Raw genomic sequence first — 27333 nt, forward strand, 5'->3', positions numbered from 1 at the left:
TGTGCATGCATGCATGGGTGTGGACTGATGATGGAGTGGTGTCCCATCCAGGGTGTGTTGCTGACCACGATAAAGCACTTTAACATGAATTAGCATAAACTGAATTAAAACATGTTAAGAAATGTCACTTCTCTCACTGAATATAAATGTTAATTCTGTGACCATCGCGTTGAGACGTTAGATCGTTGGTTGTTGCAGACTTCATTTTAGTCATGGATGGAATCAACATTATTAATTGCATTTGTTTATTGTTTAGTCAGTTCAATTCAAATTTATTTGTATAGTGCTTTTTAACAATGGACATTTTCACAAAGCAGCTTTACAGAAATATTATAATAATAATAAATTATAAATATAAATTTTTCCCTAATGAGCAAACCAGAGGAGACAGGGGCAAGGAAAAACTCCCTGAGACAACAGGAGGAAGAAACCTTGAGAAGAATCAGACTCAAAGGGAACAGCAAGTTGTTGTTGATGTTCTTTCGGCTGCTTCCGTTAGGGGTTGCCACAGAGGATCATTGGTCCACATATATGATTTGGCACAATTTTTACACCAGATGCCCTTTCTGACACAACCCTCCCCAATTTTATCCAGGTTTGGGACCAGCACTGGGGAGTGCACTGTCGTGTGCAACCTCAGTGGCTGAAGTTGTTTCCCTGGCCAGAAATCAAACCCGGGCTGCAGTTTAATTACTTTAACATTACTTATTGTGCACTAATTCTGTAGTTCATAAGTTTGTTTATGGTTAACTAATTCTATAAATAATTGGTTAAGGAAAGCTTAATATTAATTTACTACATGTTGATTTATCATGCAGCAGTTATTTAATGCTATAGGTATACAATATATGGCCAAAAGCATGTGGATATCTCTCCTAATGATTAAGTTCATGTGTTTCAGCCACACCCATTACTAACAGGTGTGTAAAATCAAGTATATAGCCATGCAATCTACATAGACGAACAGTGGTAGTAGAATGGGTCATACTGAAGAGCTCAGTTACTTTAAATGTGGAACTGTCATAGGATGCCACCTTGGCCACAAGTCAGTTTGTGAAATTTCTACCCTGCTAGCTGTGCTCTGGTTAACTGTAATTGCTATTATTATGCAATGGAAGCATCCAGGAGCAACAGCTCAGCCATGAAGCGGAATACCATGCAAAATACCAGAGCGGGGCCACAGAGTGCTGAAGCACGTAGCATGTAAAAATCAGCTATCTGTTGCATCACTCACTACGGAGTTGGCCGAGCAGCTGGGCACAAGCCTAAGAAAATTATGCGCACTGCCAAGCATCAGCTGGAATGGTGTAAAGCACACCACCTCTGGACTCTGGAACAGTGGAAATGCGTTCTCTGGGGTGAAGAATCACGCTTCACTACCTGGTAGACTGGCGAACAAATCTGGGTTTGACGGATGCCAGGAGAACGCTAAATACCTGAATGCATAGTGCCAACTGTAAAGTTTGGTGGAGGCAGGATAATGGTCCGATGCTGTTTTTCAGGATTTGAGCCCCTTAGTTCCAGTAAAAGATAATGTTAATGCTACAGCATACAGATGTGGACAATTCTGTTGGTTCCCTTCCATGGAAAAAAAAAGAACCCACAACTATCTCTGAAATAATTTGAAACTGACAAACGTTAATGGCATCAATCACTGTTAATTCCATGTTTAACACAAATCAGACATTACTTTTGATTTTTGATTAAACTGAATCTTTTACATAATGAACCAAACGAAAATGGACATGGACAAAAAGATGGTACCCTTAACTTAATATTTTGTTGCACCACCTTTAGCAGCAATCACTGCCAACAAGCGATCGCGGTAGTTTACAAGGAGGCTTCTGCATCGGGTAACAGGTATTTTGGCCCACTCTTCCTGAGCAAACTGCTCTAACTGTCTGAGGTTTGAAGGGTGCCTTCTGCACACTGCATTTTTCAGATCTTTCCACAGATGTTCAATAGGATTAAGATCAGGGCTCATAGAGGCCCATTTAAGATTAGTCCAATGTTTTTTTTTCCCCAGCCATTATTGAGTGCATTTAGCTGTGTCTTTTGGGTCATTATCCTGTTGGAGGACCCATGACCTGCGACTGAGGGACAGCTTTCTGACACTGGGCAGTATGTTTCTCTCCAGGATGCCTTGATAGTCTTGAGCCTTCATTGTGCACTGCACAGCTTCATGGCCCCCTGTGCCACACGCAGCAAAGCAGCCCCAAAACATGACTGAGCCCCCTCCATGCTTCACAGTAGGTATGGTATTCTTTTCTATGAAAGCTTCATTTTTTGTCTGTGAACATACAGCTGGTGTGACTTGCCAAAAAGCTCTAGTTTTGTTTCATCAGTCCAAAGGACATTCTCCCAGAAACTTTGTGGCTCATCAACATGCATTTTAGCAAATTACAGTCTGGATTTTTTGTGTTTTTCTTTCAATAATGGTGTTCTCCTGGGTATTTGGCAGACGCCCTTATCCAGAGCGAGTCCTGGGTCTTCTTCCATGGAGCCCATTGTTGTTTAAAATGCGATGGATGGTGTGATCAGATAGCAACGTACCTTGACCTTGGAGTTCAGCTTGAATGGCTTTGGATGTATTCCTTGGCTCTTTGTCTACCATCCACACAATCCTTCTGATCAACCTGGGGTTGCATTTCTTCTTGTGGCCACGTCCTGGAAGGTTGGCTACAATCCCATGGACCTTATACTTTTTAATAATATTCGCAACTGTTCAGTGTGGTGCACACAATGATACCAACTTTCACAGTGGCCCGTTTTCTCTCTTTAAATAGGCTGATTGGCTGTTACAAAGATTGAAGACACCTGTGACATTAATTAAGGTTAAACAATTAGTTTGAAACATGATTACAATGCAATGATTTCTAATCTTTTTTAGGGGTACCAAGAAATCTGTCCAGGCTGTTTTATATTATCTTTGTAAAATAAACAATAAGTCATTTCTCTTCACAATTTTATTGGTTTAATCTATCACATACTATGGGCAGGCAGGTATATATGAGACTATTGCTTTTGGTTTAATCACTTTTCGGATGCAATGAATCAATGTTTCAAAGAACTGTAAGGGTACCAACAAATTTGTCCACATCTCCAGAACTCCAGTGACCTGCATAGAGCCCTGACCCCAACCCCATTAATGATGTTTGGGATGAACTGGAAGGTCGACTATGTGCCTTCTTGTCCATTCAGAGTCAAAGAGCCTCACTAAAGTTCTTTGACTGCACAAATTCCCACAGACACACTCCAAAATCTTGTAGAAAGCCTTCTCAGAAGAGTGGAGGCTGTTATAGCCACAAAACAGGGGTTAGGAGGCAACTCCATACTAATGCCCATGGTTTTAGAATGGAATGTCCACCAAGCTCATATAGGTGTGATGGTTAAGTGTCCACTTACTGCTGGCCATGTAGTGTATATTAAACTCTTCATTCATTTAGTACTGCACGTGTGATTGAAACACTGGGGTGTTTAATGTATAGTTGTACTAGCCTGAGCAGTGATCACGTGATATTTTAGTACATTACTATAGTCGCAGCACTTTCAGGAAGAGAGAACCTGCACTTCTAATCAAAGGGCCATGACGTCACTGCGCTCATTATGAAATGCCGCGAGCGTTCAGAAGGCTTACCGGAACTAACTAGCCGCGTGACGCAAAAACACACTTCAGCTGATTGCGGTACATAACATGCTGAGATGGCGGCAATTCGCAGAAATGACAACACGGAAACAACCGCAGAGGGAAACGCAGAGAAAACCCTCAGCTACGTCCCAAACCGCACTGTATCCTACTATAGGGACTTATGTCCAAATACAACGCTTCCTGTGTTGCATTATTTTGACATCTTTATTTGCATGCTACTATGCGGTTTGGGACGTAGCCCGGGTCCCATCCTCCAGATTAGTGATTGTTTAGGCGAGTGTTTTTGTGCAAGAGAATCGATTCCTTGCATTTTCACCTGCACACTAAAACAAACACACTCTCACTAATCTAAAGCACGTTTGTAGTTTATACATATAAAACATTTGTTTCCTCTGATATATATTTGTTGCATGACGAACACGTCCTTACTTTCCCCATACAGTATACCTCATTCTGTATGCAGCCTTCTCCGAGTGGTGAATCAAACGAATCAAGACTCGTTTGAAGTGAATCATAATGAATCACTCGCGCCGAATAAGGTGCTCGACAGTAGTAGCGCGTGCGGTTGTGGGCAGAGTCCCGTGTTACATCACAGCGTGCCATAAAACCCCACAGCGGAGTGCAGAGCCCCGGACTCATATCTGTACATACACACACATACACACACTCATACAGTGTAGCTTAGTGAACTACACTTCACCCGAGGGACCACAACAGGACCAAACATGGAGATATACAGCAATGACATTAAGAAGCCCAAGTCTTCTATATTTTGTAGCATCAAGGTAAATTTATGTATTATTTATTATTATTTTATATTACTCATTATATTATTAATGATAATTTTATGTATATTGTTGTTATTATTATTATTATTATTATCATTATTATTATGATTATTATTATTATTACGCACACACACACATTTTATATATATATATAAGTTATTATTATTATTATTATTATTATTATTATTATTACTACTACCACTACTACTACTACCTAGTAAGACTTAACTTTTTTTTTTTCATTTATAATCTTTTTTTTTAAATAAATTATGCTGTAATGGGTTCATGAGTGTCTGCTGTATCAGCGCCTATTAACCAACCTGAAATGTAGCCAAGGCTGACTTTCTGGCACCAGCATGTCTAGTGCATTAGTTCAGAGTTTCTCAGCTCCCACTGTCCTGCACTGAGTCAGGTTTATCCTGCACTCACACCCTCCTCCAACTCATCTGCTCATTATCAAACCCTGCATGACCTGGATCAGCTGTGTTACACAGGTAAAAAGCTGCCGGTGCAGGACAGTGTGTCCACGCCAGGAGCTGAGATCCCCTGCTTTAGTTTTTCACTCCTCAACTGCACAGGATGCTACATCATATAGAGCATCAGCAATTTATCAGAAATGTCGTTATGGAAGAGACCTGGCTGTATTCCTTCTAAAACACTTAATAAATTTCCTTTTTAGACTGATCTAGAATTTGTCATTACGTACTCAACTGTAGCCTAGGTAGAATATGATTTTCATAGGCTTAAGAGAATATATTACAAAATACTTAGTACAGCTTTCATACTTTGAGTGTTGTAATTAATGTGTGCTTTCAGCCCCCTTGCGTGCTCTCTCTACGAATTCATGTCTCTGACTATACATTTGTCTTTTTATGAAGTGTTTTTGTGTGTGTGTGTGTGTGTGTAAAACCATGGTCATATTACTAAATAACACTGCTGTAACAGTTTATCCATTTCTCATGAGGGACTCCATTTGATCAATTGTCATTAAACTTCGAACCCTAGCCAAGCCTTTTTCCTGGCACCGAATGAGAGTTCACAGCAGTTCAGCTGACATTAAAAGTCAACTTGCAATCTTTTAATTATACTGCTTTAGTTTATCTTGATGGAACTTAGTGTTGCCAAATAAATAATACTCATTGTTAAAGATCGAATAGAACCTCTGATCATATTAATTGTGCTTTGGACCAGTGTTAGCTTTGATGCTTTGTCTTATTCATAGTGTGTAAGCATCATTCAACAAAGGTAACCCAGTGATACACAAGTCCATTTTATTTGCAGCAGTGCTGTGGATCTCGACCTTATCTGGAGTCTGTGTTCTACGTTGTCTCAGCTACACAATGTTCTGGTCTCGGTATGAGATCACAGCCAAGACAAAGTGTGGCACCGACTCTCCTAAATTAACTAGGATAGAATACACACTAGTGTTCAAATCTGCTCTTAGTTGGTGTGCTGTTTTGCTGAACTGAGGTCTGTTTACATGCAAATCACTGCTGCCTGTGGGGGGTTACGCCTCATTCTTTGTGTCTTCGTACATCATATACACACCTCTTAAACTTGAAATGCTTCCAGAAAAGGTGTAATCCCTAGTGTTGAATTAACATCTGTAGCCCTTCTGTTTACATAACGTCCAGCTTGGTATAAATGAGCACGAAGAGCTCTTGGTAAATCAACATTTAATCTTAGTTCAACACTATGATGTAGTGTTAACTGAGTGCTGTAGGTGTTATTTACAGGCTGGTCATTTTGCTGTAGAGTTCAAAGGTGTTTTGCTGTAACAGTGTGTACTGCCATGTTTATATACTGTGTGAATGAGTTAAATTAATGTAAGTCATTAGTTACAGTATTGTGTGTGTATGTGTGTAGTAAAGGCAGGGGCTCAGGACAATGAATTAAAATATAATTTTGTAAGCAGGAGACATTCTGCATAAAAAACAAGTCCATCCTATATTTCATGGTGAGTGTGTCATCAGAGTGTCAAGAATACAGATGAGTTTGAACGTGCGAAAAAATTAGAACCCTGCATTGTTTAGATTTTCTGGAGTTTTACATCTGCAAAAGTACACAGGTGTAATCTAGTACAGGTGTAGGTGTGTCATGTATCTGGGTTACAGGTCAGCCAACGATGGCGTCAAAGTGAGGAACTGGTCTTTCCTCTTGTGCAAGCCTGACCATTTCTGTGTAAGTTTGGCTTTTAAATGTAATTCCTGGAAATTGTTTTTGTGTTACATCACGCTGAAAAAGGGATGAATTGGCAGTTGACGTGTTATTACTTTAAGACAGCATATTCTTCAGTGTCTGTAAATGATACAACCATATGTCTTATTTTCCTCTCATCTGGAGTAGCAGAGCTTTGTTTTTCTTAATTCAGTACTACGAATATCTTCTGCAAGCTATGCTGGAACAAGCCAAATGCTGAGCAAGAGAATACATTGCTTATTTTAAGACATTAGGTTGTATGTAAGTCATCACTATAACAGTGACTTACACTGTAAAACCTTCGAGTTATTTGTTGTTCTAAATATATCCGGCATACAGAACTCTCTTTCTTTTTTAGCTTAGCATGTATTTGATAGGAGAAGCATTCAAGAATTTTGTAGCTAGCCCTTCCCCTGATTCTTCACTCACAGTGGGGCACTGGATGCACCACAATGGAGGCCAGGATGAGATGCTTTTGCAAGTTGTGAATTTCTCCTCCCCTCACATCAAAAGTGTTCTCAAAGTGAATGTGCCCTAGGCTGGAGCTACAACTGGAATAGAGACGGCTGGTTGGATTTGAAGTTTTAATATAAAGTCGGAAGGCATTAATGAGAAACAACTGTATACGTAGAACTAAAAAAGCCTGGACCAGTAGAGCTAGCACCAACATAACAACTAGCAAGACCACCAAGGTTATGCTAGTCAACCAAAATGCTCATGCTGAGTGAACAGACGGACAGTATGGAATGACTGGACCATGTCTTACACTATATCATTTGAAGAATAACCAGAATAGAGTAGCATAAATACAAAGACATCTTTCAAAGGAGAAAAAAAAGCCCAGATTTAAGCTGTCATTCCATTTTATAGCTTCCTAGACAGCAGTGTGCAGGCCTGCCAGGGCATAACTCCTTGAAAGAAGGATAAGTGAAATATGTATCTGAAAACAGTCTTTATGGCAGTGCATGCTTCTGGTTTTCCTCCAAGACTCTGCAAGTTATTTGCACAATCACTTCATTACAAAAGAAAGTAATATGTGCGGTCTGCACTCACCTGAGGCAGCTGTAAGATTGTCATTAATGACACAATGAGCGATAAGTACAGGTGTCATCGCCACACTGTCTCCCAGAAACATAGAGAAAGAGCCTGCCAGCTGTAGCTTGCAAGAGATCCCATTTGGAGTCTGAGAGCTAATATATAGTATACACTCAAGTTATGACGAATTATTATGGCTCAGGAGATAAACTATCTACAGTGGCAGTGTCAATCTAATAGCCTTCGGCTGTTGAAAAGATGAAAACCTTCTGCTACAACTTTATTGCAATACTGCACTTGAAATATTCCAGACTTGCTCTGGCATAGCCAGGCTAAATAAAGAACATTTCCTGCTCTGTTTATACAGTGATTTAAAAAGACATCATATCAAACTAATGAAGTGGAGAGACACAGAGTTGCTATTCAGAAAGCTAACAAAGGTATTTGTTAAGGCCGCTCGAGCATGACGAGACTAATAAAGCAGGTCCGAATATGAAAAAGCATTTGCTGCAAAACACAGACAAAATTTTTGCAACTAAAAGGGTGTAAAAGGGCTTATTGTGTGTACCAACAAACCAGAAACCAAATAATGAGCACCTTAGAACTGTTCCAGGAGATGATGGGAGGCTTAGCGCCTGCCCGTAGCTGGCACGGAGCAAAAGAAATGAACTTGTCTTGCGTTTTGGGGAATAAATCCAGTCCAAGTCTGTGCTATGAGATTTCCTCTTGTTTCTGTGCTTTTTTTAAAATAACATCTCAAGTCCTTCGAACCAGAAGTGAGTGAGAGAAAATGTAGCATCTTCATGTATCTCCTTCTGTCTATACTTCTCTGAGTGTTCTGGGAACTGGTCCAAATTGGTGAACTTTGATCCCCGCCATATCTTTGGCAAAGATGTGAATAAATGTCCTCAAAGAAAACAATGCTGCCTGCACAGTTTAGTATTCCCACTTGCAAAGCACAGGTTTAACAATGTGCATTACTGTGATTTGAAATTTGGCACATGCCTCTTAAACTGATTCAACGTTCTACTCTGCACCTTTAGGGCGTTTAGCTTTGCCTTATCACACAGTCAGTAATGTGTTAGTTCTGATGGAAATTGAAACATGTTTCTTCAGAAACATTTTTCACACTTAGAGCCAGTCGTGGGCTTGAATGAAGACAAAGCTGTTCATCTGGGTAATTTAAAACAGAGAGCCTCCCAGTCCAACTTTCCATTTTAAATACACACTCTGTTCAATCGCCAAGTGTCTCCTTTGCACAGAGTGTTGCGTTAACCTCCATTCAGGAGATTGAGTTCTGTTCTAGGAACGTCTCTGTTGCCTATGTATAGTGAAGAGGGCACAGTAGGAGGGACACAGGAAATAATTCTGTACATCTGTTTTCTCCTTGAGGTCGAGATTATTTTGTGCAAAACTTGCTTATCATCATCTTCAGTAGCCGCAGTGTATCCGGAGCCCATACTGAGAACACTGGGTGTGAAGCAGGAATACACTCTGGATTGGACGTTACAGGGCACCATGCACACTAGCCATGTAACTCAATGCCACTCTCTGTATCTGTTTAGTGCTCCAAATACTCATGTCTGTATTAAAAACAAAAACAATATTATGCTTCCTGTTCATATCTGTATTTGTTTAGAACACATTATATGTCCAGACTGAATCATTTCTTGGTATTCGGTTATATTCCTAATGCACGCATACACACAATCACACATGCATTCACTCCTAAGTGGCAATTTCCCACTAAACCACTTACTGGCATGTTTTTGGGAAATAAGAGGAAACAATACTGAAATAAGAAAATAAGGGAAATAAGAGGAAACAATACCCACATGGTCACAGGGAGAACATGCGATATGTGAAAAAAACGAAGCCAAGACGTGATTAAGTCTCTCTTGCTAATGTACTATTACTGACATTTCAGCTGCATTGACTCTATTTATTTAGACAGCGTGTTGATCTTACTGAATACAATGCAAACAATGTGCATTGTATCACATTTTTTGCTGAGTTCTTTGCTCGTTGGCTGACCTGCTCTCTCCTCTCATAGTTCTTCGTGTTGTGCCATGGCCTGCTCCAGCTCACCCAGCTGCTGCACACGGCGTACTTTAAGAGCACCATCACTACCATCGAGAGACGCTTCGGCCTTGACAGTCTGTCCTCGGGAACCATCTCCTCCTTTCATGAGGTGCTCAATGCACAGCAAATAACCCACAAAACTTGATGGTGAACTAGTTTTGAGTTCAATGTCAGGAAAGCAAAAGTGTAAGGCTTGAATGTCTTCTTTCCAGTCCAAATTTGGACATTTGGCAACATTAGCATTTCCCATAACTAGTCTACATCAACTGTTTATAGTTTCACTTTACTATGAACACATGTGGTTTTTCATGACGATTTCCTTTCAAACTGCAGACATTATTACAAAATGTCTTACAGCATCTTGACATTGCCATCTAGGTCACAACAGGAACTGCAGTAGATGTCATACGTAGCACATAAAGTAACACGTACACATATACTGGGAACTTTTTTTCCTAAGAGTGGTTCAAATGGCAATCGTAAAATTTCCAATTAAACATAAAATGTAATGGTGCCGTGTTTCTCACCAGTAGCAAATTCCCTTCTGAAGGTTCATCCTCTTTGAAGTGATGGCTGTAATGAATAATTAATGTTAATTCACATCATTTAAAACCCCTGTCAAGATTTGCTGAAACGTTGGCGCAACCTTTTTACCTCTGAGTTTTTAGTTAGTAAAATTGGTTAAAATATGTTATTTGAGCATGTTTACCTTGCTGCTGTTTAGCAATTCAGCAGGAAAACAGACATAGAGTTTAGTTCCCCTGTAGCCTGTCCTATATAAGCAGAGTAATGAGATGTGTGTATGTGTGATCTGTGTAGGTGGGGAATATGGTGCTGATAGTGTTTGTCAGTTACCTAGGAAGTCGTGTCCATCGCCCTCGTTTTATTGGACTGGGAGGCCTGCTGATGTCCATTAGTGCCATGATCCTGACATTACCTCACTTCCTGTCTCCACCATACTCCTATGACTCTGTCCTGAAAGGTGAGCACACTCTACCACCAGCATCTCTGGCCATGTTGACAGGGTGACAACATTTAATTTATAAATAAAAGTGAATCGACAGAAGACAATTTTGGGCCAAATACTGTTTAGTAGAGTTTAGACAAGAGGTCAAAAGGCTGCAGTCCAGATGCAGACCCAGCAAAGTATTTCAGTGGACCAAGCCGAGTACTTGACAAAATACCGTAGCAGAGGCAATATATGCATGGCTGCAGTTCAGCGAGTCCAGTTTTCTAAGCATAACCAGCTCGGCTTCTGTAACAGATCCTCTGTTGTGGTTTATGTAAGTTATTTAGCTGAAGGCAGCTCATCGGGCCAGAGACTAGCAGCAGGGCTAGAGATTAGCTCAGAAAAGGGAGAGACTTCACAGATTTTCATATACTTTCACAGACTTTTCTTTTACAAGGAAAATAATGTTTAAGATTAATGGACAGAAAAGTTTGCATATAACCTCTCTACATCGAATTCAAAATAGAGGTCTCAAGTGTTCACTGTTCATTGCACCAGTCAAAACTGGTAACGTGACGCACCACTATGAAACGAAACATAACATAACCACTTCAGATTGTCTTATTTATAGTCATTGTCTTACTTATACTCATTAAAGGTCACTATGCAGCCATGTAAGTTGCATATCTGGACCTTTATAAGCTATTTCCTGTAACAAATTTTAATCGACTACACTTGGTTTAGACACTTGAGGGTCATTTAAAGCCAATAAAGGCCTAGCTGTACACACTATGAAAAAAAAGTTTCTTAACAGTTTTTTTTTAGATGGTTGAGGGTTCAGAAGTCTTATCACAGTGTCTAAAAATAGAAGGTTTTTTTTTGTAGAGGTTTGTAGGAAACCTTAAGGGTTGACCCCGAGGAACAAACTAAAGAGCCCTTTCACCTACTCTTAAGTAGCCACATTTAAGCATTTGGAATTTGGGCTGAAAGTGACTCAAATACATCCAACCATATTGATTTTTAACAACCATTTCATTTTTGGGTGAAGGTGGGCCAATTGTAAGCTCTGGTTCATATCATGCCTGTGATAGGCAACCTTACTGAGCTCATTGCTATCATTCCACAGTGATATGTGCCAGAGGAACGTGGCTAGACTGGCTCAACACTGTTTAATATTGCTCTGTATACTCTGTGAGCAAAAAACACACCCTCAGGGCCATGAACTCATGAAAATAATAACATCCACAAGAATAAAAAAAGCAGACTAGAAAACTAGACGAAACATAGTGGGGGTCTAAAATAACATCCACCAATGAGAAAGATATTGTAAACAGGACAAGGTCTTAAGATCTCTCCTGTACCTTTAGCAACAGGAATTTGCTTTAGAGCCTCTGCACCCTGGTGAGCTACATCTCCTCGTCTCCACAGGTGTGTATGCAGCAAAAAGACAGATCTGAAAAAACAAATCTGAGAGATTTGAGAATTAGAACAAGAGTAAAGAACAAATTGTATTAGAATTAAGTAAACAAAATATGAAGACTTAAGATAAGTAAGATAAAAGACCCTGGGTAAAGTAGCTCTAAACGAGCTCTGAAAATAAGAAGTGTGGGCAGAATTAGAGAGGAGGTCAAAGATTGTAAATGAGAAAGGTGTGTGTGGAGTGTTATTTAGAGTTTGCGAGGGCGATGTCCAAACAGGCATTATCTGCAAGACATTAATCTCAGTGCAGGTGAAAAAATACAAAATAGGGAAGATTAGAGCTCCCCGTTATTCCAGTTAGCACATTTTTCCTCCCTTTTTTTTATCATGTTCTTGTGATATCTGCTCCTTATATGACCTGGTACTACCAATTAGTCATGAGTTACAAGAAACACCAAAGCATTACTTGTTAACTCTCTATTTCTGTCAGTTTAGTTCTTACCTTTTAGTGTAAGGATGCAACTAAATAGTCATCATATTCAAACATGTCACAGCCAAATTCAAACACGTCTCTCAGACAGACGCACACTGTAGCCAATCAGCAACGAGCATGTGACGTTCACCAAGGACCAAACCTTTCAATTTTGAGTTAATGCAGTTGTGTTGTTGGTTTTGCTCTTGGGTTTTTGGTTGGTTAATGTGTTTTGCACTTATGGGGCACAGTAACCAACATTCAAAGTTCCGGTTACATACTGAGGTACAACGTAATTACTCATGTTAACATGTGCCTTTCTGTTCCACAGACAGCAGGCAGGACATGTGCGATGTCCATGCTCTGCGTGTCAATGTGTCATCCGCTGAGGCATGTGGTCAGCAGGACAACCGCAAGCTTGTAGACAATACAAAGCTGTGGGTACTCATGGCCACGGCCCAAGTGTTGTTTGGAATCGGCTCCGTCCCAGTTCAACCCTTTGGGATCTCGTATGTGGATGACTTCGCTGGGCCTGGCAACTCCCCACTCTACATTGGTAACCACTTAGCTGTTCAGATCTGTAATATTATCTTTGCAGAGGATATACCTGCATGCATTAGTGCTATGTTTCTCATAAGAATGTATTTCTTTGCTCCAGCCATACTCTTTGCCGTGTCTGTGTTCGGCCCTGCCTTTGGCTATCTCCTCGGATCTGTGGTACTGAGAATCTACGTGGATGTGGACAGAGTTAATGCAGGTACAGTTTTTTTTTTTTTTCAGCAGACAGTTCTTCTGATTGAATCAGTAGTTCTTGGTTTCAGCCATGAACACAGTTTCATTTTTCCTCCATCATGATTAAAGCTCATGATGAAATGCTTGATGATTGGCTCATGAGCTGAATGATGTTAGCACAGGAAGACAAAGAAGTGCAGAGCATGGGATTGCATCCTCTGCGATCTGCTAAATTAAATGCATCTTCCATCTTTAATCCCTAAGAGACTTAGCGAGCCCCAGTCCTGATTTTAGCTCTGCTGCTGTGTTAGTGAGAAGACAGATGCCAGATATCTCATAAGATGGACAGGATGTTTCTGTTCACCTATTCCTTAGTGGTATACCTGCCAATCCCAGGCAAGATAGTATGCTCAGATATGATACATGGCTGGTATTTCTGGGGGAAGAATGGCAAAGCAACTGGATTATTATTTTTTTTTTTTTTTAATTACAGTAATGCTTTACTTTAATTCTGTAGTTTGGATAACAGTGTTCTCATCAGTCATTATCATTGAACATATAGGAAAAAAAGAGAGAACTTACTTTTCTTATTACCTTTGTCTTCAGGAAATTCAGATGATGCATATTCTTGTGGAATGTTCCAAATATTTCATAGGGGCGAATGTGTTCAAGTAACAGGGTTGAGTGAAGTAAAATGTACATTTTTCACAACTTATAGAGGACTTCTTGAAAAGGTTTCTTCAAGCATGAACTGTTAATTGGATCAGGACAAAAATGCAAAAATAAGTTGAAAAATAATTGTTGAAGTATTTTAATGTTTATATTTCAAGTGTAGTGTAGTTATAGTGGGTTGGGACAGGCAAAAAAGTGCTGTAGATGTTTTTTTTCGCCTTTTAATATGCGCATGCAGTGGATATAAAGTCTACACGCCCTATAGGTGCAGGAATACACGATATGGCCAAATGCTTGACCATCACACCCATATGTGGGTCTTTCCCACTGTTGCTACAAAATTGGAAGCACACAATTCTATAGGATGTCTTTGTATGCTGTAGTATTTTGTATAGGATGTCTTTGTATGCTGTAGTATTTTGTATAGGATGTCTTTGTATGCTGTAGTATTTTGTATAGGATGTCTTTGTATGCTGTAGTATTTTGTATAGGATGTCTTTGTATGCTGTAGCATTAAGATTTCTCTTCACTAGAACTAAGGGGCACAAACCTCTTCCAGCATGACAGTGCCGCTGTGCACAAAGCGAAGTCCATTAAGACATGGTTTGCCAAGGTTGATGTGGCCTACAAAGTGCCCTGACACTGAACACAACCTCAGTGAACAAATTTGGAATGAACTGGAATGCCAATTGTGCACCAGGCCTTCTTGCCCAAAATCAGTGCCTGACCTCACGAATGCTTTTGTGGCTGAATCGGCAAATCCTTACACCCACGCCCCAAAATCTAGGGGAAAGCCTTCACAGAAGAGTGGAGGTTATTATAAAAGCACACCTGGGTGTGATGGTCAGGTGTCCACAAACTTTTGGCCATACAGTGTATCTGGCAAGTACTGGTCACTCCCTGCATGTGACAACTATCTCTTACATTATTCACGTGTCTAAGCTAAAGGGTAGGGTGGCAGGACAGAAGAGTTTCTCAAAAAAAAAAAAAAAAAACAACTCCAAAAAAGCCAAGCCCACCTAAATCACCCCAAACCATTTGGCAAAATGTGTTATTGTCCAAGGTAGAACTTTTTGGGCATAACACCAGAAAACACCACATCCACAGTGAAGCATGGTGGTGGCATCATCAGGCTATGGGGCTGCTTCTCTTCAGCTGGGGCTCTAGTGAGTTAGAGGGAATTATGGATAGCTCCAAACACCCATCTATTTTGGCACAAAACCTTCAGGCGTCTCCTTAGACAACTGAAGAAAAAAAAAAGGAATGGCTTCAGAAGGTGATTAATGTTTTGGAATGCCTTAGTCAGAGCACAGATCTAATTCTTATGAAAACCTGTGGAAAGGCTAGAAGACATTAAGTTAAGACATTAGTTAAGGGGTGTTGTAAGTTTTTTCTTTTTCTTGTTTTTTCCTTAAATATTTCAATTTGTTTTTCCACTTGAATTTGGTTGGTAACAGGGTGTGTGTTGTTTGGTAAAAGGGGACTTTTTATATCCACCGGTTGCGGTGAAGCGTATTTTACCTATATTTAAAATGTCTAATACCTTTAATATTTAAATATTTACATACATATTTGCTGAGCATTTCTGAAAACCTTTTTATGCCTGAGCTAAACTTGGCTGTTGAAACTTGATGATAACCTGGATCATTGAAACTTTAGAATACATGGCTTGTAGTATGTAAAGGTGTAATTTTCACATTCGTTGGAGGAAGTGTCTATTAAAATGGTGCTCTACCAGAACGAAATCTGCAACTGAACCCCTACAAGATGAAACCTTGAACCCTTACTTAAACCCTTACTCATGCTTTCTTTGTTTGTAGCAGGGGCTCAGGAGTTGACCCCTACTGACCCTCGCTGGGTTGGAGCGTGGTGGATGGGTTTGCTGATCTCTGCTGGGGGGATGTGCCTCACCTCCATCCCCTACTTTTTCTTCCCCAGGGCCATGCATGTAGATAATGTGAGTCCTGCTATTACCTATCTACTGTACACACAGCCTTTGTTCTTTTTCAGTCTTACTACTAAAACTTCCTGAAATATGGCTTTTATTTTAAAAGCCACTGCAGGAATAGTATGAATGAGTACTTAACTGTTCCAGTAGTAAGATTACTCCTGAAATACTGATACACTGAGAATATTGACTCCTCTTATCCTGCTGAATAAAACCCATGGCCTGAGTTGAAGTTAAGAACCTTGTTGTCATCATCACACATTTCTTCCAGAGTGTTGTTCTTCCTGTTAAAAAAAAATGTCTACATGTTACAAAAGTGCCTAAAGCCTTATGAGGACCCTGAGTCTATGAATGCTTCATACCAGAAATGTTCAAAAACAGAGTGGTTTTATTTCACCACTGTGTTATTTTGCAGAGCATTGCAAATGAGAGGGACATTTTGAAAGACAGCCACAAGAGTTCTGACATCTCCATGCTGGATTTCCTCAAAAGTAAGTACACTGCTCCTGATCATGACTGGTTCAGTTTGTGGAACTGTGACATGCTTGGACACTTTTGTAAATAAAACTGACAAGGGTTTCCACCACATGTCCACAGTGACATGACTCAGGCACCCAGGATGTCAACAATCATATGCACATTGCTTACTCAGGTAGATTGCACAGTGTGCTGCCTGCCAGGCTCTTTCTTGACTCATACTAGCTTTGGGTTCTGCTGTAACAGGATCTGACTACATCTTAGGGGTTTAGCAGCTCTGACAGCATGACTTGCTCACAGGGAGAGGTGTAAACATGCATATTTTGTGTTTTCTGCTCAGTGTTCCCACGCCTGTTTGTGCGGCTGTTACTCAGTCCGCTCTTCTTGCTGCTGGTTCTGACCCAGTGCTGCTTCTCTGCGGTGATGGCCGGACTCGCCACCTTCCTCAACAAGTTTCTGGAGTGGCAGTACAGCACCTCAGCTGCATACAGCAGTCTTCTCATAGGTGTGTTATAGCATCATGCAGAGAAATGATATGGATATTGATACATGGTATCTGTACATATAATTACAAAGAACACAAAAGGTCTAAAGTTCTTCCCAAATGATTGAAAGTTTTCCCATGATGACTGAAAACATGTGTGTTGCTTGTCCAGGTGCCTTGAATCTGCCCTCAGCAGCCATCGGGATGCTGTTAGGGGGTGTGATTATGAAACGCTGGGACCTGTCACTTCGAGTCATTCCACGTTTCTCTATGGTATTGCTTACCCTCTCCACCGTGCTGTGCGTTCCTCTGTTCTTCATGGGCTGCTCCACTCAAACAGTCTCTGGGGTTTACCCACACAGTGGAACCAGTGGGTGAGTTAAACACAGCAAGCTTATAATTACATTAATCTATGTAGCATCCACAGCTCACCCCTCCTGTTCTGTTCACTATTTAGCAAATGGAGGTCCCAATGACACAGGCCATTACTTTAGACTTTATAACAATAAGGTTGTAAAATAAATCTTAAAATTCCTCTCAGTCATTAGCAATATAAACTGCATATTAAACCTTTTGATGGCACAGGTGGGATTGTAAATAATAAACGGGTAACAGAGACCCTAAAGCACCTTTCTGTTTCAGATGTACAAATACCAGTCACTTTTAACACCTGATTGCTCTCAGGCAGTGGTGTGTAATAACAAAAGTAAGTTGGAAGTCACTCTAGATAAACGCTGTAAATGTAAATGTACCCAGGTAGCAAACTGACATTGGGCCAAGATTGTGCTAACATCAGGCATTCTATCGGGTCAACGCTGGATGCCACTGGGTTGTTATCAAAAGTGCTCCTTTGTCAACGTTGGGCCAATGTTAGGTCAACTTTCACAGTGTTGCTATGAAAAGTGCTTTTTGCCAACATTGACATCATCATTCCTTCCTGGATAAAAGTAGAAAATCTTTCGTTATAGTATTTAAGTATTTTTGAGAATGTTTCTAATTTACGCAACTGTAAATGTTTCTGTCAACTTTAACTACTAAAGTAATAGAATAGTACATTCTCCAACCTCAGTCTTTTGTGATCAACAGAAATAAACAGTCATTTAAACGGCTTCACTTAATGTACCTTTTTCTAATTTCAGCTGTAGCCGATACAAACTAACTCACAGGATAATGTCCTATTTTTCTGGGAAAGAGGCTAAAAAAACTAACATTATTATTTCAGAAATTAACTGAAAAATAATAGTAATAACAATTTTAATGACTTTTTTCATCCATTTGGGTTTTTCTCTGATGATCAGGTAACAAGTAAATTTGGTGACATTATTAGTGCCCATTGTTAGTGGATTAACCCAGATGGCATGGTGGTGGTTGGAGGGTCCTTGGTTCAGTCCTGCTCATGGGTTACTGTCTGTGTGGAGTTTTGCATGTTCTCCTCATATCCACATGGGTTTTCATCTAATTACTCCGGTATACTCCAGCCTCACAAAACATGCCCATATGTGGATTAGGTATGCTAAATTGCCCCTAAGTGTGTGTGTGTGTGTGTGTGTGTGTGTGTGTGTGTGTGTGTGTGTGTGTGTGTGTGCATGGTGCCCTGACTGCCTCCCATTTATGGTGTATTTCACCCTCATGCCCAGTGTTCCCAAGATAGGCTCAGGAACCACTGTGACTCTGACCAAGATAAACCGCTTCCTGAAGAGAAATGAATGAAAGAAAAAAAGAATGATCCATCTGTACCCAATTTATTTTATGCAAACCTAAATAAGAGTATACTACAATCTTCCATGAGACGTGACCCAGTTTCTTGTGAAAACATTCATCATTGTGCAGCGTATCTCTGACTGTGTTTCCAGCGGTAAACATTCATTTTTTTGACACCCATCAGTGGGTGGGGAGGATAATGCTATTAGCATTCTAAGGAATTACACTTGAGTTTACACAGATACAAGCTCTGGCATAAAAAGCCAAAAGCAAACATATTACACAGACAATGAGGGGGAACATTTCCATCTATTGTAGTGTTTCTATGTTTTATTTAGATTCCCATAACCAAAATTCTCACAGATTTATAGGACAACTTGTTCAGATTAATGATTTCCTGCTTTTCATAAGCAGTGCTGTTCAGCCAGGCTTGTGCTAATGTTCTAAACAGTTGTGCCTTTTTGAACCATACAGCTGGTTGAGTGCTTCTCGCTGGTTTTGATCAGCAGTATTAGAACTCTCTAGAAGTGAGTTACCAGAAGTCACCAAATGACACCATAGAATAATTTGCATATTTATTGAATCATCACGAGCATTCGCATGTCAAAGCTTGTTACATGGACAGAAGATTTTCTGAAAACAGTCAAACCAACTATTTACGTACTTACAAAATACTACAATTTCTATCAAAAAAAAAAAAAAGTATAGTAGGGTGTAGTTGGGAAATGGACATGATGTAATCAGTTACAGATGGAATAACTTGATTATATTACTTGCAAATACGGCCAAGAAGAGAGTTCAAAATGAAAAACAAAGAAGTGCATGGTGGGACACACAACAGTGCTTAGTGATTAGTCACTGGGGAAAAGAGTGTTCAGTGATTGGTTGTTGGGAACAACAGTAATCAGTGATTGGTTGTTGGGAACAACAGTAATCAGTGATTGGTTGTTGGAAACAACAGTAATCAGTGAGTGGTTGTTGGAAACAACAGTAATCAGTGAGTGGTTGTAGGGGAACAACGGTAATCAGTGATTGGTTGTTGGGAACAATGGTAATCAATGATTGGTTGTTGGGAACAGTGGTGATCAGTGATTGGTCCTGACTGAAGCACAGTTCAGTCAGGCTTCACACACTGGTGGTGAGTCAACCAAACCAGCTCTCTCAACTTGTACAACCAGCAGCTGTGATGTGAGCTGCAGAGCCGTATCAAGTGCAGGACAGTCGCTAACATCTGATTATTGTTTGAAAGAAAGTCAGGAAAGGGGTATAATAAGTCACCAAATCTATTGACAAAGTCACTATGTTGGCAACACTGGAACTCAGTCATAAATGTAAAGACATTAATGTATAAAACCTTGCCAGTGCTCTTATGAGGTTTAGTCACTCTGTACAGTATGTGTTCTGTTCTGCTGTGACTTCTCTGTGTCTGCTGTCAGCTTCTAAAGTGGGGTAATATGTTCTACACAAGATTGTAACTATAGCTAAATCAGCCTAGCCTCACTCTGTGGCTATAGTTAGTGGAGAAAAACACAACTGTGAGAAGTATTGTGGTGTCCTTTATGTTTTGGGTAAGTGGTCCTGAGAGGATGCAGAATATTATTTGCTCCTCATACTGTACCTACCTCCTTACTGACTGTGGTAGAAAATGTGGAACAAAGCAGCACGTCACCTATAGCACTAAGAATTCAAATACTAGGAACTTGTGTAGTGTACGTGATGGGCTGTTTTTTTTCCACTGAATGAAATAAAAAAAAAAACACTGTAACGTTAATTTGGTTAGAGGCCTGACCTACATTCCTCGTTTGGTCATATTCGTGCTACCTGTGCATTAAGTTAACAACAAAATCTTCTCCACAACCACTGTGTGTAAGACCAGCCATGTTTTTTTTATGCTCATGTCCTACAGGCCATTTTTATCCTGCAATTCCAACTGCTCATGTCCGAAGAGTGTTTTCAACCCAGTGTGTGGGGAGGACAACATTGAGTACCTTTCACCATGCCATGCAGGCTGCACCAGCTTTACCAAGGACCCCAAAAATGAATTTCGGATTAAGGTGAGAGGCCTAGATCCCTACAGCCTGACATTAAAACTCCTACTAATGAGCTCTAGATTTGGTTTTCGGCCATGAGTTTAAGCACATAGATGAGGTACACTATATGTCCAAAGGTTTGTGGACACCTGACCATGAACCCCATATGTGGGTCTTCCCCAAACTGTTGCCACAAAGTTGAAAGCACACAATTGTATAGGATGTATGATGTAGCATTACAATTTCCCTTCACTGGAACTAAGAGGCCCAAACATGTTCCAGCATGACAATGCACAAAGCGAGGTCCATAAAGACAATATTTTCTATTGGAGCTCGTGCAGTGCCTCAGTGGAGCTTCAGGTTCAGCAAGACTGAAGAAAACACAGCAAGCAAATGGCAGAACACACCGCACGCTGATAATGAATGGCTACATTCAGATAATTACTACTTAGCTGCATACACAAGTTTAAGTAGATAAAACAACTGGTACATTTTGGAAAGATTCACTTGGAAGGACATTTCTGTGGTTATCAAACTCTTGAGGTTTGCCCTATTAAAAAAAAGATCAATTACAAAACTACAGAATCCCTTACTGATAGTCCAGAGTCATTACTAGGGACATTCGGGTTCAGAAGTCCTACTCATTTTTTGGCCACTCAAGAAAAGTGCATCCTTAGCAAGCAACATTAGCTAAGCTAGCCAGCTACTTAAACACAGCATGATGCTAATGTTGCTAATAGCAAGCATACTTAAACACAGCATGCTAATAGCAAGCTAGCTAACACAAGGCTAACTATTTTGTCACAGTAGTTCTTACGTGAGTGCAAGTATGTATATAATTCATGTATAAAACTTGTGAAAAAAAAATGACATAATGGATCTTAATAGGAACCGGCTTAAAGGTTTCCACAAAATTCCCAAAGGTCTTCATTAGGGATTTTCTGGTTACTATTACATACCACCAGGACTGAATTAGGGCCTTCTTTCATAGGCGATTATCATCAGAATAAAATTATATAAGCCATCAGGAGCGATTAGGAACACCACATTCCACTAATCTATCATCAGACCACATGTACCACATTTTAAACTTTGAATTTTGATGTATATTTGGGAAATTGTAGCTTTAAATGCAGTAAGCACACTCTGACAATCCCTCTATTTGTCCACGCAGTCCTTCGGTAACTGCAGTTGTGTGATGGTGGATGGTCATATGGGTGGTGCACGTCCTGGTCCCTGTGCCAACAGCTGCCCTCACCTCCTCCTGCCCGTTATCTTCCTCATCTCTATAGCAGCCCTTGTCGCCAGTCTCACACACAACCCTATCTACATGATGGTGCTCAGGTACAAGCCCACACACACACACACACACACAATGTTACAGAAAAATGTTTGTATGTCAGTAAAGAAAGCAGCATATTACGTAAGAGACCACTTTTCAGACAAAAAACATAATGAAGGCTGCTGGGTTTCGCTGCAAAAATAAGAAGCAAAGTCACAAAGTCTGTGACAAAGTCCCCAGAAGAACTGTGGCTGGTTCTGCAAGATGCTCCGTAAAACTTAAGCTAATTTCCTTATAAATCTGCACAAATTGTACCCGAGACTACTATATTTTTTTTTTAAAGTGAAGGATCATCACACCCAATATTGACTTTGTTTCATTTATTACTGTTTACTGCTCTTTATAGTATTTTTTTAAATGTAGAAACAAAGAAATTTTAAGTCCTGAAGACTTTTGGAAAAATGAAAGTGCCTTGCAAAAGTATTCACTCCCCTTTGCCTTTTTCCTATTTTGTTGCATTACAACCTGAAATTTAAAGTTTTTTTATGGATCTACGCAAAATACTCCAAGTTGATGAAGTGAAATGAAATAAAAAAACAAATTTCAAAAAAATTAAAAAAATAAAAAACTGAAAATTGGTGTGTGCATTTGTATTCACCCCTTTTGCTATGAAGCTCCTAAATAAGTTCTGGTGCTACCAGTTAACTCAAGAAGTCACATAATTAGTTAAATTAAGTCCACCTGTCTGCAGTCTAAGTGTCACATCATCTCAGCTTACATATATACCTGCTCTGAAAAGCCCCAGAGTCTGCAACACCACTGAGCAAAAGGCAGCATCAAGCAAGCAGCACGATGAAGACCAAGGAGCTTTCCAAACAGGTCAGGGCCAAAATTTTGGAGAAGTATACATCAGGGTTGGGTTACAAAAAAATATCCATAACTTTGAATATCCCATGAAGCACCATTAAATCCACCATAGCAAAGTGGAAGGAATATGGCACCACAGTAAACTTGCCAAGAGAGGGCCACCCACCAAAACTCACAGACCGAGCAAGGAGGGCATTAATTCGAGAAGCATCCAAAAGACCAACAATAACCCTGAAGGAGCTGGAGAGCTTCACAGCAAAGACTGGAGTGTCTGTCTATAGGACCACTATTAGCCGTACACTCCATAGAGCTGGGCTTTATGGAAGAGTGGCCAGAAGAAAGCCCTTGCTTAAAGAAATAAAACAAGAAAGAACGTCTTGAGTTTGCCAAAAGACATGTGGGAGACTCCCCAAACGTCTGGAAGAAGGTACTGTGGTCAGATGAGACTAAAATTGAACTTTTTGGCCATAAAAGAAAACGCTATGTCTGGCGCAAACCCAACACCTCTCATCACCCCCAGAACACCATCCCCACAGTGAAGCATGGTGGTGGCAGTATCATGCTGTGGGGTTGTTTTTCATGAGCAGGTACTGGGAAACTGGTTAGAATTGAAGGAGTGATGGATGGTGCTAAATACAGGGCAATTCTTGAAGAAACCTGTTTCAGTCTGCCCAAGAGATGAGACTGGGAAGGAGGTTCACCTTCCAGCAGAAAAATGACCCTAAACACACTGCTAAAGCAACACTCAACTTTAAGACTGCTGTACACCAGTGGAACCCATCCAACTTAAAGGAGTTGGAGCAGTTTTGCCTGGAAGAATGGGCAAAAATCCCAGTGGCTAGATGTGCTAAGCTCATACCGACATACCCAAAGAGACTTGCAGCTGTAATTGCTGCAAAATGTGGCTCTACGAAGTATTAACTTTGAGGGGGTGAATAGTTATGCACACCCAAGTTTTCTGTTTTTTGGTCTTATTTTTTGTTTGCTTCACAATAAAAAATATTATACATCTCAGAAATTGTAAGCATGTTGTGTAAATCAAATGTAAATCATTTGAAAATCAATCCATTTAAATTCCAGGTTGTAATGCAACAAAATAGGAATATGGTAAAGGGGGGGTGAATACTTTTGCAAGGCACTGTATAGTTTTACATGTTACAAAGCGCTGACACGGTAGATAAATCCATCCAAAAATGCTAAATAAATGTCCCCTTACAGAAAACTTACAAGTCTCATACATACACGTCCCTGTGTACACTGTTACTACAGAAATGTAATTAAATGAGCATGTTAATATAAACCCTGTAGCTGAAACTATTGTCAGAGCTGCTGTTATAGAATATTAATCAACACCTTCTGACCAATCAGAACTGAGCATTCGATAGCTCTCTGATATAAATAAAAAAACATTGCAGGAGCCAGATTTTAGATTTCATCAGTGCTTCAAAGATGTTTGAAACTCAGTGAAAATATGACATGTGTATTTCATTTAATGCAGAACAGTGCCACAGGAGGAGAAATCATTTGCCATAGGAGTTCAGTTCCTACTCATGAGAGTTCTTGGTAAGTTGACATCTCACTCAGCACTAGTTAAGCATTTGAGAGGTTTGAGAGCATTTGGAAAGTCTCATGCTGTCATGATTTTATAGATATGACACACTGCTGGGATGAATAGGGATGATTACCTGCATTCAGTAGACTTAGACAGAGTATGAGTCACAATTTCAGAAAATCTGCCAGTCCTAAACCAAGGGCAGCGGTTAAGCTGACACAGGGAGAGAAGTGTTGTAGCACCCCCTAGTGGTGATTCAGTAACCTTGCTGTTTCTGAGCATAAACATGTAAGAGTTTACATATTGACCCACTGTTAATTTAACATCTACAGTGTTTATTGTTTGAGTGGAACATAAAGTGAGGCTAAACATGCTTTTTCTTTAAATGTAACAAGGTTGTGTCCATTTCATTTCACTGGATTAATTCTCAATTTAGTGACCTTGTGATTTTTATATTCCTGAAACAGTTAACATTATATCATTCTCTGGATGATTCTTAAATCCTTAATGTCCTGGCTTCTTGTTTGTTTGTTTATTTATTTATTTAAAAGCATATTAATATTTGTTAACTGATATAGATGATTCAGTGCCTACCAATAATAGCAAAGATGTGTGGTTCCGAGAGTGAGGAATGAGGAGGTCTGGACTTACTTATGACTGCTGTGAGCTTAAAGGGTTTATTCCTGTCCTGAAGACACCATGCAATGCATAGATCTGTACTTTAACAACCCCTCAAGTGGGTAAATTAGATAAGACTGAGAATCCATGGTGCAGGCTTGATGATCTATTGAAAGCTAATAGTGAATGTGTTTGATAATTATCATACAATAAATAACAGCATAATACTAGTAATACTGAAGTACTGCTAAGTTGTTCCACTGTATGTAATTACTTTGTTTTACATAAATTTCCCTATCAGGAAGAATAATCATATTTAAGGGTAATCCAACACCACTGGAGATGCATATAGCACAATACAAAAGCAAAGTGGGTTAGATAGAACTTAAACCCTGTCTAGAGAACAGTGGGTTCATAAACAGCCTACAGCCATAAATCACATCACTTTCATAAGTGAAGTCTTATCTCAAGACTTTAGTGCATTAGTTTCACCCCTGATCTCTTACTGAGAGAACTGAGGCTCTGATTCACAGGAGTTAAATGTTTATATGGTGAAATGGGCATTAAGGTCTACCTGGCACACACTCAGGCAGTAAAAGCTTCAGCTAAATGTGCTCTATGTACTTCATTTACAAACTGCATGTCAGGGTTCTGCTCAAGCACGGAATGAAAGTAATTGCTTTGCTGTGTGTATGTGCAGTGTGGCTACCAGCTCCTGCCCTTTTTGGGATGACCATCGACTCCACCTGCATTTGGTGGAAGAGCGTCTGTGGGACAAAGCGCGGCTGCAGTTACTATGACAACAACCTCTTTAGAAACAGGTATGGGAATGTTTTTACTTGACCTAAATGCATATGAGGGTCTGTTTGTGCTGGAAATCATAAAGTAATGAATGTTGCACATGTACATTTCAAAGAAAAATGCACTGCAGATGTTTATGGGAACACAAAGTTCGACTTCCTTTTATGGCAATGAGAAGATAACCGTAATACAGTGACAGCGAATAATGATAATCTTTATGTTTTTCAAGATAATGATGATGGTAATGCCTGTGGGTTGCAGGTATCTTGGTTTGCAGGTGGCATTTAAAGTTATGGGCGTGGCCATGCTGGCTCTGATAGGATGGAAGGTTGGAAGAACCCAAGAATATAGTCTGGAGAAAACGCCTGAGGGACCACTGTGATGCTCCAGTCCCCCTCAGCACGTTCATTCTGTAGGAGATGCCAATCTTCAAGACTCCATTCAGCAAACCAGGCCACTGACACCTTTTATTACATGCCATCTCCATTCATGGCTCTGCTGAAAGGGTGTTTCTGTAATGCATGGATGGATGTTAACTTCCACTTTGCACTGACTTGCAACTACATCCTACAGATGAACCTTTTTAAACCTAGAGACTTCGTGCCAGTGTTACATCTTTTCACTTTATGAACCGTTAGTTAAAGATCAGCAATGTTCACACGTTATAATACTAAATCTAATAGACTTTTAGACAACTAAAGTATATGCTGCTGGTTGGAATGTCCTGGTTACCCACTCATGAAAAGAAGAATCCTGTACCTCTCTTCAGTCTGTATTAAATGTACTGAATGTATTGTGTTGGGCTCATGATTAAGAGGTTTCACCCTCCAGTTGGTGGATATGTGAAGAATAAGTGATGTATGTTACAATGTCATAAAAATTACACTTTTATGTTTATAAGTTCTTTGTCTATTATAGAGTTACAGTATTTAAGAGGCCTATAATTGGTCATGCATTTAAAGCATTTAAAGGCTTAAAATGTTTTGTTATTGATACATTTTATGGAAATGGGTGACTTCAATATTTGTAAATATGTATTTTTGTACAAGTTAGGAATTTTATAATGTATAACCTTAATTTTTATCACAAGTAATAAAATCTTGTGATCACAAGTTGTCTCTGCTTTGCTTGTAGGGGTAAAAAAAAATGCAGCTGCAGCATATTCTGAGTATCACAGCGATACTATGCAGTAAACATATAGCTTTTTTATTTATGTTTAATAACTTTATACAGGTGCAGTGGGTAGCTTTATTGTGTCACAGCTCCAGGGTCCCTGGTTTGATCCTGAGCTCAGGTTTCACTCTGTGTGCCCTCTGGGGTCTCTGGTTTCCTCCCGCCTCTATAGGTGTGAATGTGTGTGTGCACCCCATTCGGGGTGAATTCACCTGCCTTGCATCCACCGCAACTCTGACCAGGATAAAGCGGTTAATGAAGATGCATGAACTTTGTAAAGAAATATTTCATATAATCTATTTACACTAAAAAACAATGCGTAAATGCTCAAAGTATAATATTATAACAAAGTATATTGCCGTAATTAAAAATTACACATAATACCTTGTACATACATACTCAA

General features: G+C 39.8%; 1 protein-coding gene across 2 annotated transcripts; it reads left to right on the forward strand.

Moving 5' to 3' along the window:
* The first annotated feature begins 4269 nt into the window (after positions 1-4269).
* On the forward strand, positions 4270-26869 carry slco2a1 (solute carrier organic anion transporter family, member 2A1). Of its 2 annotated transcripts, none has more exons than XM_026926890.3 (14): positions 4270-4434; positions 9725-9862; positions 10573-10735; positions 12925-13149; positions 13252-13350; positions 15821-15954; positions 16361-16436; positions 16763-16927; positions 17079-17280; positions 20514-20661; positions 21812-21981; positions 24285-24349; positions 25657-25777; positions 26019-26869. In XM_026926890.3, the coding sequence occupies exons 1-14, from the start codon at positions 4375-4377 to the stop codon at positions 26137-26139; spliced, it is 1887 nt and encodes a 628-aa protein (XP_026782691.1). In that variant the 5' UTR covers positions 4270-4374; the 3' UTR covers positions 26140-26869. The 2 variants fall into 2 exon arrangements, with proteins under 2 accessions (XP_026782691.1, XP_026782683.1); XM_026926882.3 differs by having other exon boundaries at positions 4271-4434; positions 15818-15954.
* Positions 26870-27333: the final 464 nt, after the last annotated feature.

Source organism: Pangasianodon hypophthalmus, chromosome 2, assembly GCF_027358585.1.
Source record: "Pangasianodon hypophthalmus isolate fPanHyp1 chromosome 2, fPanHyp1.pri, whole genome shotgun sequence".
Taxonomy (NCBI): domain Eukaryota; kingdom Metazoa; phylum Chordata; class Actinopteri; order Siluriformes; family Pangasiidae; genus Pangasianodon; species Pangasianodon hypophthalmus.